The following is a 17,069-nucleotide window of genomic DNA, read 5'->3' on the forward strand; positions in this document are numbered from 1 at the left end:
CTGGTCCCTCAACTGCATCGCTTAGCAGAAGCGATCCCCGCCAAACCTCAGCTGTTTATGAATAAAAAACGGTTTACACACGACTCACAACTGATTTCGTTCGAACACTTCAGGAACAAGTGCTTCACTGACGAATTTTGTTCGAACCACAACGCTGTAAATGCGTCACCCACGTACTACAAATACAAATAATCGCCAACAGAACCTAAACACCTAACCTAACCAATGCCAAAATATGCTAATATAATCATATTATTTATATTTGAGAAAATTCCTGTTTTGAATGAACAGCATCTTAAAATTGATGAATGCGTCTTTGGGGTCGTTTGCTGGATGGAATGGACTTGATCTGTGGACGGTTTGTTACAAGACAGTCTACATATACGTCTACAAGAAAGACTGCTACAAATATATATTATATTATATATATATATATATATATATTATATATATATATATATATATGTCGTACCTAGTAGCCAGAACTCACTTTTTGGCCTACTATTCAAGGCCCGATTTGCCTAATAAGCCAAGTTTTCCTGAATTAATATATTTTTTCTAATTTTTTTCTTATGAAATGATAAAGCTACCCATTTCATTATGTATGAGGTCAATTTTTTTTTATTGGTGTTAAAATTAACGTAGATATATGACCGAACCTAACCAACCCTACCTAACCTAACCTAACCTATCTTTATAGGTTAGGTTTGGTTAGGTAGCCGAAAAAATTAGGTTAGGTTAGGTTAGGTAGGTTAGGTAGTCGAAAAACAATTAATTCATGAAAACTTGGCTTATTAGGCAAATCGGGCCTTGAATAGTAGGCCAAAAAGTGAGTTCTGGCTACTAGGTACGACATATATATATATATATATATATATATATATATATATATATATATATATATATATATATATATATATATATATATATATATATATATATATATATATATATATATATGTCGTACCTAGTAGCCAGAACGCACTTCTCTGCCTACTATGCAAGGCCCGATTTGCCTAATAAGCCAAGTTTTCATGAATTAATTATTTTTCGACTACCTAACCTACCTAACCTAACCTAACCTAACTTTTTCGGCTACCTAACCTAACCTAACCTATAAAGATAGGTTAGGTTAGGGAGGGTTGGTTAGGTTCGGTCATATATCTACGTTAATTGTAACTCCAATAAAAAAAAATGACCTCATACATAATGAAATGGGTAGCTTTATCTATTCATAAGAAAAAAAATAGAGAAAATATATTAATTCAGGAAAACTTGGCTTATTAGGCAAATCAGGCCTTGCATATTAGGCTGAGAAGTGCGTTCTGGCTACTAAGTACGACATATATATATATATATATATATATATATATATATATATATATATATATATATATATATATATATATATATATATATATATATATATATAATTACCCAAACACTAACCACTTCCACTCAGAGAACAGTCTCAGAAGAGCTTACCTCCTCAGCAGCCAGCAGGGAGAGGTTGTATGGGGAGAGGAGCAGCATAGCCGAGTGGACGGCGTGGAGGGCCGAGGTGTTGGTGCTGGAGGTGTTGGTACTGGAGGCGGAGGTGTTGCTACTGGAGGCGCTTGAGGAGGAGGTGCTCAAGCTCTGCACGAGGCTCAGTAGTTTACTCAAGCTGCCGACAGGTGACACGAAAGAGAACCGGTTATTTATCAAGAGGAAGCGCTTAGCCAGTATGACTAAATAGTACTTGGAAGCGATATGGGAACAGATTAAATGTATGAATGTATAGATTCCTTGCACTGATGTCACGTGTGCCAATACTGTCTGTACATGTTGTGGCTGTTAACAGACAACCGGCACTGGCTCCTGATTTAAACAGCATCAAGTGAATACAGTACTTTATCAGTGCTCGTAGCTATGACAATTGCAAGTGTACATGTTGCAACACCTACTTAGCTCTTTACAGCATCTCTATAACAATGATAAGCAACTTAGTATTATAACCCATTGGTACGGAAATCAGTGAAGAAACGATAATAGGTAACTAGCAAAGTGCTCTGACTCCTCAAGTCTAGCAGGGACTACATCACCACCGGAGGCTCAGACACTAGCTGCCCCGGTATTCTGGGCCTTGACGAATATCACCGAGGTGGCATAACGAGTCTCCGCAAGACTGCCTCCCACCAGGGGTCAGTACATGAAGGTGAAGTGAGGATATTTACATTTAGGTAATTAGGAATTAGATTATTTACTTATCTTAAGCTGTTAAAGGATTTCCTAATTTTATCAGTGTTAGTACAGTATTTATTACGATTCTGATACTTGTACAAGTGTATATACAAATAATATTTCTATACTTGTTACAGTTATTGTAGTGCTGTTAACTAGTTCATAGGTCTGTCACTTTCTATATTACGTCAATACGTCAATTTTTTATTTGTTAGTCACTGTAAATACAGTGTTACATACATTATTTGGTTTTCCCTGTACCCTCTATGTTGTCTCCACTGTGACTGTTGTATCCTGGACACTTCTCTGTACCCTCTATGTTGTCTCCACTGTGACTGTTGTATCCTGGACACTTCTCTGTACCCTCTATGTTGTCTCCACTGTGACTGTTGTATCCTGGACACTTCCCTGTGCCCTCTATGTTGTCTCCACTGTGACTGCTGTATCCTGGACACTTCCCTGTACCTCTATGTTGTCTCCCTGACCTTCAGTACAGTTTGGGGGCTTGTCTTATGCTGACCGGGATGCTAATTAGTTCCTGGATGAGTGCGTGTCTTAATAATTTGTTTTACCGGGGACATAAGGCCTGTGTACATATATATACTTTAGGCTTGTATCAAAATCCCCCCAAAGGTCGTTCCACTGATCTTCCCCAGGATGCAACCCCACAACAGTTAACTCCGAAGTACCTATTTACTGCTAAGTGAACTGGGCATTGGGAAACGTACCCGACTATATGTGTCCCGCGCGTGAATCGAACTCGGGATTCCCAGTCGACTGGAGAAGGAAGCCCAGGATGCTATAAGCCAGTTGGAACTGTACTACAGTCAGTGAAGGACTGTCAAGGGGCCGTGAAGAACACGCAGAGACCTGACTGACCTGTCATGATCCCAGGCGGAGGCGGTGAGTGTGTTGATGGCGGCGGTGAGAGGGCGGAGGGCGGTGGAGAGGGTGTTGAGGGTGGAGGCGAGGGGCGCTAGGGCCTCCAGGCGGCCCAGGGAGGCCAGGAGGCTGCCCACCTGGCGCACCACCTGCTCTGCCTCGTAGCCTCCGATGGCCTCAAGGACCTCCGACACCTGTGGCAGGGACGGACACCAGTATATAAACTACACCAAACACGGACATACATCACACAATAATGGCTGCTTATAATCCACATTAACCCATAACAAGCCAGTCTTCTTGACCACAATGGCATGAGCTTAAATAACGAAATTAGGTTCTGAACTAACCTTGGCTAAGAGTGGTCCAGGATCCAGCGAGTCTGTGAAGACGCGGGTGATGTTGGCGGCCTGGTCGAGCGGCAGCTGGCACAAGGTGGCGGAGATGTTGTCCACCTGCGACCTCTCCCACGTCACCAGGAACTGACTCAGCTGCTCCGGCGAGCACACCACCCCCTTGAGGTCGCGGTACCCCACCAGGGACAGTATCTGGTGAAGGCGGCCGGGAAGACAACCACCACCTCAGACATTATTATGTGAAGGCGGCCGGGAAGACAACGATCAGAGACTATCCAGCGAGGGCAGGGAAATGAATGATCAGTGAAGGGAATGAGGTCCAGGCGAGGAAACGTGGCCAAACAACGACACGGATAACTTCAAAAGAAAGTTATACGAACTTTCCAGGATACGAACCCATGACAGCGCTCGCGGAACGCCAGGCGAGTGTCTTACCACTACACCACGGAGACTGCATAAAAGTTTGGAAAAGTTAATTTCGCAGATCCCAAGAGGCTCTGGGAAAAGCCTGTGGGGGCCGGGCAGGAGCACCCATACCAGACTGCCTGTTTGGGGGATGGCTGACCAACAACTATTGAGAAGAGTTTAATGGTGTTTGTTCGTATATGTTGCTATGAACTGGGTCTCCGTGTACGAAATCTTTGAATCCTTACCCGAAAAACTGCTGGACTGGTCAGTGTGGAAGTCGCTCTTAGGACGAGGTACCATATGTCTGACAATGTCTTGTGCTCAGTCCTATTGTCATGGTAGGTTGAGTCCCAGGGCCCTGAGGGCCAAGCTAAGTATGTTGTAGTTGTTACGTCTTGCTGATGACTAGCAACTACACAAATGAATATGATTACAGGAGCCCACCCTGCCCACGCTGCCAGTGGGACGCCACGGTGAAACGACGCTAAACTACACTAGTGGAGCACACAACACATCGCCTGAGCAATCATCAGACACGTAAACATAACCTCTCCACAATGTCGGTGGAAAGATCCATGGTCTCGCCCCTATACTTCCCAGCCCTGTCAAGCCGTCGGAGGAACACGTGAACGTCCGCCATGTCTTCCCTCCTCGCAAACTCGCCAACCAGAGACGTAACGAGAACAATTGAGGTTCATTCCATTCCACAGTGTGGCCGACGGTACATTACCGGCGGACATATCACGTAACACGGCCAGACGAGGCCACCCATCACCCAGGAGATCACACCCCACGCCCTCACTCTGTGTATCATTAAGTGAAGGATACATCAAACTATCCATTCTATTAAAAATTACACAATAAATATTACGAAATATATAGGAATTTCATTCAATTCACTCTCTACTTAAACTGTGTAGAGTTCTTTTTCACAGACATTGATTCATAGTAGGATGAAGGAGTTGAAAACGGGTTGTGTGGCTCACCCTGGAGACGTTGAGGGTGGCGCCGAGGATGGCAGAGACCAGCTGTGGCTGCAGGTGGTGGACGGTGGTCAGCTCCACACTCAGCTCAGCCGGGGACCTCAACACGTCCCTCACCTGTAGCCCACTCTCTGTCCAATAACAATATTAATACAAATAAGAAGAAGAAGAACAAGAACAATGATTTCAATTTATTTATAATAAATATTATACAGGGTTTAATAACAATGCATATTAGAATATGTTTATATTTTGTAGAAGGGAATTTATGAGAACGTCATGTATGCGTAGGTGGGTTAGGTGGGTAGCTTGGGGTCCAGCGTTCTAGTACCCTGTTGTTCCCTGCTGTGACAAGTGACGCGATTAATGCGCACAACTCCTGCCAAAGGTAAACATTAAGCTGTGGGTGAGTCACATATGTGAGTCATATATAAGATAACAATGCGTTTTTGGAATAATATATTGTCCTGAGGTCTGAGAATAAGAGTGAAAGCTTGCTTGAGTATATTATTTCTGGCGCTGTAGTGAGGGAGAGAGTGAAGGTGAAAGGTGAGAGACAGTGAGAGTGAGTGAGGGAGAACCACCTACCCATGAGGTTGACGAGAGTGGGGTTGGTAAGGAGTTGAGCCACCTGGGCCAGACGGTCGAGGCTGGTGGGCAGGTTGGTCAGCAGCTCCGCCACCCCGCCTCCATCATCGCCCCACCACACAGACGAGTTAAGAAAGGCGTTGATCCTGGTGGGGAAGAAGGCCGTCAGTGTTGCCGTGAGACGCTGGTGCTCAAGTGCTCTCAGAACACAAGCTGAGCAGTGTGTCAGGCCGTCAGTGTGGTGAGACGCGGCCCTTCAACCGGTCCCTGACTCAACCTGGTCATTCTGGCTATTATAACAGACCCTTGTAACGCCACCACCATGTGGAGGGAACCCCGTAATTAAAGCCGGTATTGTAAACATTGTCACTAGGCTCATCATGCAGGAAAATGGACACTTACGATACACTTAAGCAGTATTTAATACCAGGATTCGTCAATCAGCTGATAAAACGTAAATAATACAATACAATACAATACAATTTTATTTAGGTAAGGTACATACATACAATAAATATTTACAAGGATTGTTTGACTTATAGGTAGAGCTAGTACATACAATGCCTAAAGCCACTATTACGCAAAGCGTTTCGGGCATGATAAACTTAAATGACAAGCTTAATACTAATTGAGCATAATGAGTAGAATGAAAACAAGAAATGAAAACATAGATGAAAAAGCAGCACAAATACAATTATGTCGACAAACAGCGCTCTTTAAAGAAAAAAACAGACATTGGTTGACAATAGAAGGGTAAGGTAGGTTACAGGGAATTTATTAGGTATAGCTTCGCTTTTAACTTAAACTGGTTGAGAGAGGTACAGTCTTTAACATGGTTGGGAAGGTCATTCCACATTCTGGGCCCCTTGATTTGTAGAGCATTTCTAGTTTGATTAAGTCGTACTCTAGGAATATCAAAACTGTATTTATTTCTGGTGTGATGCTCATGGGTTCTGATACAACCTTCTATGAAGCTTTTGAGATCAGGATTGGCATTATAGTTTAGCGTTTTATATATGTATAATACACATGAGAGAATGTGCAGTGACTTAATGTCTAACATATTCAGAGATTTAAGTAGGGGTACCGAGTGATGTCTGGGGCCAGAATTGGATATTGTCCTTATAGCAGCTTTGTGTTGAGTAATTAGAGGACGTAAGTGATTTTGGGTAGTAGAGCCCCAAAATAATTAAAATGGATTTGCAAACAACAATAAAATAAAGTTTCATTATTTAATGGATATACAAGACTCCCGGAAAGACCGGGGGGGTGGGGGGGGGAAATGTTGACGACAATAATGCCAGATCTATGGGGGGGGGCGGGGGGTGGTGGGGGGGGGGCGTACAGGGAGAGTGGCGGGAGACTCACGGGGCGCCAGGGTAGTGGTCGACGAGGTCGTCTTCTCCCTCCTGGTGGCAGGTGTTGTGCAGGTTACACACGAACGACTGCAAGGTTGCCAGCGGCGACCCCGACCACAGCAAGCGTGACCGGAAGTGACCTGCCACGTGAGACCTAATGTTATCGACGTCATCGGTGACGTCACACTCAACACACAAACACACACACACACTACGTCATCATACGTCATTAACACCGCCAATATGTCATAATGTGCATGAAGAAATCACATTAACGTGACATATCAATTGAGAAACTCAGTAGGAGACATGACGAGGATTCGAACTTGCACACTGGGTACTCTTGAAGCACACGCCTTAAACCACTGGACCACAATATACTATAAAGCAATGTAACCTGGGATTCAACTGAATGGCTGTTACTGATTTCCTCATTGATATATCACGAGTAATGCGAGTTCTTTGTGCATTTAAGAGAGCGATGGTGGCAACTCCTACACCACACCAGAGTGTATGCCAGTATTTTTTTTTTACCATATATGTGGCCAGACATTTACAATGCTAACTAGCATATATATTTTTCTTCTGTCCTCCATGGACAGGGTTAGAGATGTGTTAAACATACAGTTCAAGGGTTTATTGAACACTCAACCACAGAAGGTGATTCGGTGCTTTAAAATGCTAAGTTAACCTACATACGTAAATACATTGATACACAGATTTACGTATGCCCTACATAAAGTGTTCGATGTGTCTTTTACATCATGTCATTAATGTACATTTACAAAGGTGAAATGTAATTCTGATCAGCTTCCATATATATACTTTATACACATACATATATATATACACACACACACATATACACATATACATACATATGTACACACACACATGCATTCACATACATTTGTCTCTTTTACTTTGACAGAGTGAGATAACTGATAGAGAAACTAGTGTGCAATTAAGCACTTACTCACTGAAGGTGATGAAGGTGCTTTTACAAGCTCAGGTTATATAGTTACATCACATACATACATTGTATAATTGATACATTACATGGTCAATCATGGATACAAGTCCAATATATCATCAAGTGTTCCAGTACTCATATAGTAATTACACAGTTCAGCATACCTCAGCCCAGGAGGGCGAAAGTCAGGTAATGTGTGGATGACAAAACCTTACTAGTGTCAGTCATATGACAGAGAGTACGAGAAGGACGTGACACTCTCATCCTGTAACACTGAGGTAAAACACACACACACACACACACACACACACACACACACACACACACACACACACACACACACACACACACAGTACGGGGGTCAGTAACATAGGAGAGACAATAAGCACTTACAGACATGCTGGTGTTTGAGGGGCACGGTGGTCTTGAGGGCGGCCAGCAGGACGAAGGGCGCCACGGCCAGCAACACCGCCCCCACCACCCATGGCTGTACACACACAACGTACACAATCATTATATATATATCTACTATCCTCACCTTCGGGGACGTATTTATAAATATATATGTGGACACATAACTCAAATTAAAGCTGATTAAGAAAGCAGAAAATAGATAATGTAGGAAAATGAGAGCGGGAAAGAGAAAATGTAAAGTGGGGGGGGACTGACCCAGTGGCGGAGGTAGAAGAGGTAGTGTCGCCAGGAGGAAGATCTCAGCTGGGCGGCTACGGTGCTCCTCCCCATCTCCGGCTCTCACACCCGCCTCCACCTGTGCTCTATACCTGCCAACACAAGTACAATATATAGATATATATATGCTGTTGCTGCATTTGCTAAGGGTTAAGTCATTTAAGAGCACAGTCGCCAGAGTGTATGTTTTGTTATACTTGTCTATAAGAAGAAGTTTAACTTTCCTGTGTGATAATTTTCATTAAACAATATTATGTAGTAATAATTGGAGGGCATACTTGTAAATCTCCGAGGCCGTCGATGACACCAAGCAGGTCTGTGTTGACGGTACAGAAGGTGTCTCACCAGAGTGACGACTGTGTGAGGGACAATGATCAGTGTTACTACCTATTTAAGCGATCTCCTCTATATTTGCGATAGAAATAAAGGGTAATAATAACATAACCCAAAGTGGTTTTGCTTTTAAAACTGATGGAACGGAGAGATAAAAAGAGACAAAATCCACAAAAAATGATAATTTACAGATCATGTTAATTTTGCCCGCGTTCCACACCATATAATAATTATAATAATAATTTTTATTTAGGCAAAGGTACATACATAAAGAGATTTTACAAAGTTTGTTGGCTTCATATGCCCGAAACGCTTTGCGTAATAGTGGCTTTAGGCATTGTATGTACTAGCTCTACCTATAAGTCTACCAATCCTTGTAAAAATTTATTGTATGTATGTACCTTACCTAAATAAAATTGTATTGTATTGTATTATAGATAAGAGCTAGTACATACAATGCCTAAAGCCACTATTACGCAAAGCGTTTCGGGCAGGCAAAGATCTCACAGATATCTCTCAAAGATATCGTTCGACATAATTTCTACACATAATGCTAGGAGGCTTGAATGAAAAAGTAGGAGGCAACATGTCCACAATGTGACAATTCTACACATATGACTTTCAGCACTCATACGACCATGCACAAATACAGGTAAAGCCACCACAGACAACCATACACACACAATAATACTGTCTCATACTGGACAACAGCCAAGCAAGCAGTCTCATGCAGTGTAAATACATTCACAAAATCCCTGACGCGTCCTAATGACATTTTTGGCCTGGTGTTGGGCTTAAAAATGTATCAACCTCTGGGGGGGGGTATTAAAGACCCCCCCCCCTTACAAGAGCTTATACTTACCAATCAGCAAGTAAGTAAACTTACCAATCAGGGAGTAAGTAAACTTACCAATCAGCAAGTAAGTAAACTTACCAATCAGGGAGTAAGTAAACTTACCAATCAGCAAGTAAGTAAACTTACCAATCAGGGAGTAAGTAAACTTACCAATCAGGGAGTAAGTAAACTTACCAATCAGGGAGTAAGTAAACTTACCAATCAGGGAGTAAGTAAACTTACCAATCAGCAAGTAAGAAACCTTACCAATCAGCAATAAGTAAACTTACCAATCAGCGAGTAAAAGTCAGTAAACAAGGTACACCTCTCAACATATCTTATGAGGCTATTGACTTATCACAAGGTCATGTCACTGGTGACGTCATGAGGGGCCTCTTAATACTTCCCTGAACTGTAAGAATTTAACTTTCGTTAGCTGTTTTACGATATAAATTTCACAATACCGTGGAAGATATACAATTATGTGAGTGCAACTCAAACTCGCATATTATCAATATTCCAAGTAGTGGCACAGTAGTAAGGTAATAAATTCTTTGTTCTTAGAAGTGTTCCAATTGCTGCTGCCGTATATTTTCTTAATTATGAGTAGCAGCTAACAATTAATTCCCTTCTTCAAAGAATTAGTTCTTCAGAAAGTATTCATAGCCGCCAGAGACAACATTCATTGTGGGAGCCGCAGTTACAAGTGACCTTGTAGGCAAGAAAATAGGAACATACTACCTGTGTTACAATATATAACATCATCAGGAGACTGTGACTGGTGATGTTATACTTAATAAAGTATTGTTGTGGTGCGCTCATGATAGAAAATGGACATAATAACCTGGCGACAGAAAATGGGTATTTACGCTAACCGTGACCACAGAAAATGGACGCTAACGTTGACCGTGAGGAAATATATTAAGACTAGATATAAATAGCACAAATCGGGAGTCATTCTGGTGCCCGTGCATGTACATGTTCATGACTCACTTTTTTATTGTGGCAGATACTACAGTGTATACATGCTTTATGTACACACATATCACTGGTACTCTTTACTACAATATGTTTAACTTTGAACTACAGCCTGTGAACACTTTCTGCACACTTAACACTTTATGTGCACTGTGAACACCTTATGCACACTGTAAAAATTTATACATACTGTATATAATTAATGTTCAATGTACACTTTATGCACACAGTACATTTTAAACACAGTGTGTTCAGTGTATGAACACTGTGCACACTGTTGGCAATTATAAGTTGAATTTAGTTCACTATAAATTGTAGCTCACAATTGAATCCCTATTTGACACTATAATTTTAATTTTCTTTTATATATATCGTCGCCCTTGCCAAATTTGACTATCATTGTAAAACAATTTCCAAAAAAATAATTTAGTATTCTAATATCAATTCCATGTGTCTGTGATTGCAATAATATATATAGTTTTCTTAAAATGAACTACGGATTAAAGCTTAAGAAAATATTTTTTCTGTTCTTGTAAATTAATGAATTTATGTATATTATATATATTATATATATATATATATATATATATATATATATATATATATATATATATATATATATATATATATATATATATATATATTGTATATGTATATACATATACGAGAGTTCTTACATTCTTGTACAGCCATTAGCACGCATAGCGTTTCGGGCAAGTCCTTAATTGTATATATATATTGTACCTAATAGCCAGAACGTCGTACTTGGCCTACTACGCAAAGCCTGATTTGCCTAATAGGCCAAGTTTTCCTGAATTTATATATTTTTCCAAAAATTTTCTTATGGAAGGATAAATCTGTCCATTTCGTTATGTATAAATTAATTTGTTTAAATTTGAGTTAAAACTAACATAGATATATGACCGAACCTAACCAACCTAACCTAACCTAACCTACCCTATCTTAACCTAACCTAAACTAACACAACTAAGTCAATAAATTATGGTCTTAATATAAAATAATAATAATCAAATATATTAATTCATAAAATTGCTCTGATGAAGGCAAAGTAGCCGAAAACGCGTTAAGCATTTTCTATTTTTCAAATGTGGTTTTTCCGCATATATACATTATATATATTATATATATAGACACTTCCACCACCGCACGATCATTGATGAGGTGGTCACGGTACTGTGTATTTTTACGAGTGATCCTGTATGGCATGGGTTCGCATCCTGGGAAATAGAGTTCTTAGTGATCTATTGCTTGCGCATTCCTGCAGCTTTCTCATATTATATTAATATATATATATATATATATATATATATATATATATATATATATATATATTATATATATATATATATATATATATATATATATATATATATATGGCTGAAAACTCACACCCCAGAAGTGACTCGAACCCATACTGCCAGGAGCAATGCAACTGGTATCTACAGGACGCCTTAATCCGCTTGACCATCACGACCGGACATAAGGAAGTGATAGCCGAAGCTATTTGAACCACTTCCTCGCCGGCACAAGGATGGTAATCTTGGGCATAGCTATTTATCAAATCACCTCATTCCTTGGGGCACACGTGAGGAACACAAATGCAAACAAGCCTGAATGGTCCCCAGGACTATATGCAATTGAAAACTCACACCCCAGAAGTGACTCGAACCCATACTCCCAGGAGCAATGCAACTGGTATGTACAGGACGCCTTAATCCGCTTAACCATCCCGGATTAAGGGAGTGATAGCCGAAGCTATTTGAACCACTTCCCCGCCGGCACTCGGATGGTTATCCTGGGCATAGTCCAAGGGTTCGAACCTGTATTACAGCACTCCCCCCCCCCTGGTGCACACAGTACCATAAACATTTTACCAACAATTTTAGGCAATCGTTTGTGTAGTGTCACAGTACTGTGCACGCCAGGGGGGGGGCGGGGGCGAGCACAGATAATGCAGGTTCGAATCCTGGTGGAGTCAGAGTTCTTAAGTGATATATATATCAGTTACTTCAGGCACGACATGGAATTTAAATTTGTCTTTGTTTTAGTGTTTGTTGTTGGTTGTCTTGGCATTAAAACACGTCGTCTATGTCATTGTTATTTGTTTAAATATTTAAAGCGGTGGCAAGACTATTGAACCCCAATGTGTGTCACGGCCAGAGTTGAGGGTTGGTATTGGTCGGTATTGACTGTTGGTGACCACTGTGCACGCACGCACGCGCACTCACACACACACACACACACACACACGTGTGTGTGTGTGTGTGTCATCCTTCAAGAGTAGAGTAGAGAAACAGACCTGGGGTTGACATACCACACCGAACCTGTCCCCAGAAGCTACCGAAAGGATATCATCAGCCGCGTATGTTAACTTGGCCAACGTAACAACTGCCTTCAGAAACTTGTGTAAGGAATCATTCAGAACTCTGTATACCACATGTCAGACCAATCCTGGAGTATGCAGCTCCAGCCTGGAGTCCATACCTAGTTAAACACAAGACAAAGTTAGAGAAGATTCAGAGGTATACCACCAGACTAGTCCCAGATACGAGGAAAGACTACGGGAATTAAATCTCATGTCGTTGGAAGACATAAGAGTAAGGGGAGACATGATCACCACCTACAAAATTCTCAGAGGAATTGACAGTGTGGTCAAAGGCAAACTATTTAGCATGGGCGGAACACGAACAAGGGGACACGGGTGGAAATTGATTACCCAAATGAGTCAGAGATATTATAAATATTTTTTTCAGCGACAGAGTAGTTAACAGGTGGAATACACTAGGCAGTGATGTGGTGGAGGCTGACTCCATACACAGTTTCAAGTGTAGATATGATAGAGCCCAGTAGGCTCAGGAATCTGTACACCAGTAGATTGACAGTTGAGAGGTGGGACCAAAGAGTCAGAGCTCAACCCCCGCAAGCACAACCTGGTGAGTACAACTAGGTGAGTACACACAACGAGTCATGTTGGACACACCTCACACCTGGAGACACACACCTGTAGAGAAACATCTCTCACACCCGTAGATACACATCTCTCACACACCTGTAGAGACACACTCCACACATACACCTGTAGAGACAACCCCCCCCCCCCCCACACACACACACACACCGGCACTGAACTACAGGCCAGTGTCCTTAACTTGTATACCATGCAAGGTGATGGAGAAGATCGTGAGAAAAACCTAGTAACACATCTGGAGAGAAGGGACTTCGTGACAACCCATCAACATGGGTTCAGGGAGGGTAAATCTTGCCTTACAGGCTTAATAGGATTCTACGATCAGGTGACAAAGATTAAGCAATAAAGAGAAGGCTGGGCGGACTGCATTTTTTTGGACTGTCGGAAAGCCTTTGACACAGTACCCCATAAAAGGCTGATGCATAAGCTGGAAAAACAGGCAGGAGTAACTGGTAGGGCGCTCCAGTGGATAAGGGAGTACCTAAGCAATGGGAAGCAGAGAGTTACAGTGAGGGGTGAGACCTCAGACTGGCGTGAAGTCACCAGTGGAGTCCCACAGGGCTCTGTACTCGGACCTATCCTGTTTCTGATATACGTAAATGATCTCCCAGAGGATATAGACTCATTCCTCTCAATGTTTGCTGACGACGCCAAAATTATGAGAAGGATTAAGACAGAGGAGGACAGCTTGAGGCTTCAAGAAAACCTGGACAAGCTGCAGGAATGGTCGAACAAATGGTTGTTAGAGTTTAACCCAAGCAAATGTAATGAAGATAGGTGTAGGGAGAAGGAGCCCAGATACAAGGTATCGTTTGGGAGATGAAATACTTCAAGAGTCAGAGAGAGAGAAAAAGAACTGGGGGGTTGATATCACACCCGACCTATCTCCTGAAGCTCAAATCAAGAGGATAACATCAGCGACATATGCCATGTTGGCTAATATAAGAATGGCCTTTAGAAACTTGTGTAAAGAATCTTTCATAACTTTGTATACAACATATGTCAGACCAATCCTGGGGTACGTGGCTCCAGCATGGAGTCCATATCTAGTCAAGCATAAGACTAAACTGGAAAAGGTTCAAAGGTTTGCCACCAGAGTAGTACCCGAACTGAGAGGTATGAGCTACGAGGAGAGACTACGGGTATTCAACCTCACGTCACTGGGAGACAGAAGAGTTAGAGGAGACATTATCACTACATACAAGATTCTCAGAGGAATTGATAGGGTAGATAAGGACAGACTATTTAACACAAGGGGCACACGCACTAGGGGACACAGGTGGAAATTGAGTGCCCAAATGAGCCATAGAGACGTTAGAAAGATTTTTTTCAGTGTCAGAGTGGTAGACAAATGGAATGCATTAGGAAGTGATGTAGTGAAGGCTGACTCCATACACAGTTTCAAATGTAGATATGATAGAGCCCAATAGGCTCAGGAACCTGTACACCAGTTGATTGACAGTTGAGAGGCGGGACCAAAGAGCCAGAGCTCAACCCCCGCAAGCACAACTAGGCAAGCACAGCTAGGTGAGTACACCAGCAGAGACACAAGGACGGACACAGGAGGACCAGTAACCAACACACACACACTAAAGCAAGGTCAAGAACAAAGGGCTAAATCTACGATCAACCTGTTTCGTATTATGACCAGCCCCGCTCTAATTCACCTCAGGATAACCCAACCAATCCCATACTTGACCTTCCAAATGACCTTTCCGCATGAACCAACTGGATAAAATGTAAGGATAAATGGAAAAGAGGGGGACATTTGACAAGCCACCGGCTTCCTGTCCTGGTCGAGGCCACTAGTGAGATAGTGGCCCTCAGGTTAATTCAGGTAAATAACGCCACTCTCCTCGTTAATAACAACTGCTTGGAACACGATGGTACAAAAAATAAGAACAAACTTGTTAAACATCAACGGTGGTTTATTGGTCTTAACTGACACTTGTTTAACACGGCATGTGCCTTATTACTCCTTGGTTGTTCAGTCATGGTGAGCAGGTGCACATTATTACTTCCCTGACCATACACAACCACACCTGTAATACACCCACCATACACAACCACACCTGTAATACACCCACCATACACAACCACACCTGTAATACACCCACCATACACAACCACACCTGTAATACACCCACCATACACAACTGTACCTGTAATACACCCACCATACACAACCACACCAGTAATACACCCACCATACACAACCACACCAGTAATACACCCTCCATACACAACCACACCAGTAATACACCCACCATACACAACCACACCAGTAATACACCCACCATACACAACCACACCAGTAATACACCCACCATACACAACCACACCAGTAATACACCCACCATACACAACCACACCAGTAATACACCCACCATACACAACCACACCAGTAATACACCCACCATACACAACCACACCAGTAATACACCCACCATACACAAACACACCAGTAATACACCCACCATACACAACCACACCAGTAATACACCCACCATAAACAACCACACAGACAATACCCACATACACTGACGGTCCACGCTCCTACCCAGACGTGTCTGGAGTTATACAATACGCCAGACGCTATCTTCCCCCAACCATTCTCACTTCTATACAAAAGGAAGTTAACTCTTCATCATAACAACAAGAGAACATTGATCTAATGACCATCAATATGTTGATGACCATTGAGCCCAACAGTCTGTCACTCACCTGGGATAACACACGTTCCAGACTGGATAATTGAATTAAACTCAAGCAAATGCAAAGTTATGGCAATGTAGAATAGAGAACGAGCACCATAGAGAACAAAATAGACTGACAGGTGTGTAGAATTTGAAGAAGAGAACTTGTTTTGAGTGGGCCTATTGCACCGTAAGCCTACATATTTCGTAACTTACGATCGTAAGAACAGCTTTCGAAAAATTAGCCGTGACATCAATGAAGCAGCAAATTATGCAGTACCGGCCTGGAACCCAGACTTTTGGACACAAACAGTACTGAGAAGGACCAGAGATTCCTCGCAACACTGAGGCTGGAAATACTATGACTGAGGAACACAACTACTGCTGTAACACAGTACTGTCACCACCAGTGTGGAGGAACTACTGCTGTAACACAGTACTGTCACCACCAGTGTGGAGGAACTACTGCTGTAACACAGTACTGTCACCACCAGTGTGGAGGAACTACTGCTGTAACACAGTACTGTCACCACCAGTGTGAAGGAACTACTGCTGTAACACAGTACTGTCACCACCAGTGTGGAGGAACTACTGCTGTAACACAGTACTGTCACCACCAGTGTGGAGGAACTACTGCTGTAACACAGTACTGTCACCACCAGTGTGGAGGAACTACTGCTGTAACACAGTACTGTCACCACCAGTGTGAAGGAACTACTGCTGTAACACAGTACTGTCACCACCAGTGTGGAGGAACTACTGCTGTAACACAGTACT

General features: G+C 42.2%; 1 protein-coding gene across 1 annotated transcript in view; it reads right to left on the minus strand.

The window, feature by feature from the left end:
* Nucleotides 1-17,069, minus strand: part of LOC123758342 (uncharacterized) — a 219,446-nt gene that overhangs the window by 164,581 nt on the left and 37,796 nt on the right. Inside the window, 8 exon segments of the mRNA XM_069323046.1 lie at nucleotides 1,486-1,666; nucleotides 3,103-3,299; nucleotides 3,456-3,653; nucleotides 4,856-4,983; nucleotides 5,441-5,586; nucleotides 6,809-6,938; nucleotides 8,165-8,258; nucleotides 8,441-8,553. Of these exon segments, the coding sequence (XP_069179147.1) occupies nucleotides 1,486-1,666; nucleotides 3,103-3,299; nucleotides 3,456-3,653; nucleotides 4,856-4,983; nucleotides 5,441-5,586; nucleotides 6,809-6,938; nucleotides 8,165-8,258; nucleotides 8,441-8,515 (1,149 nt within the window). The 5' untranslated portion in view covers nucleotides 8,516-8,553.

This window comes from Procambarus clarkii, chromosome 11, assembly GCF_040958095.1.
Source record: "Procambarus clarkii isolate CNS0578487 chromosome 11, FALCON_Pclarkii_2.0, whole genome shotgun sequence".
NCBI lineage: Eukaryota > Metazoa > Arthropoda > Malacostraca > Decapoda > Cambaridae > Procambarus > Procambarus clarkii.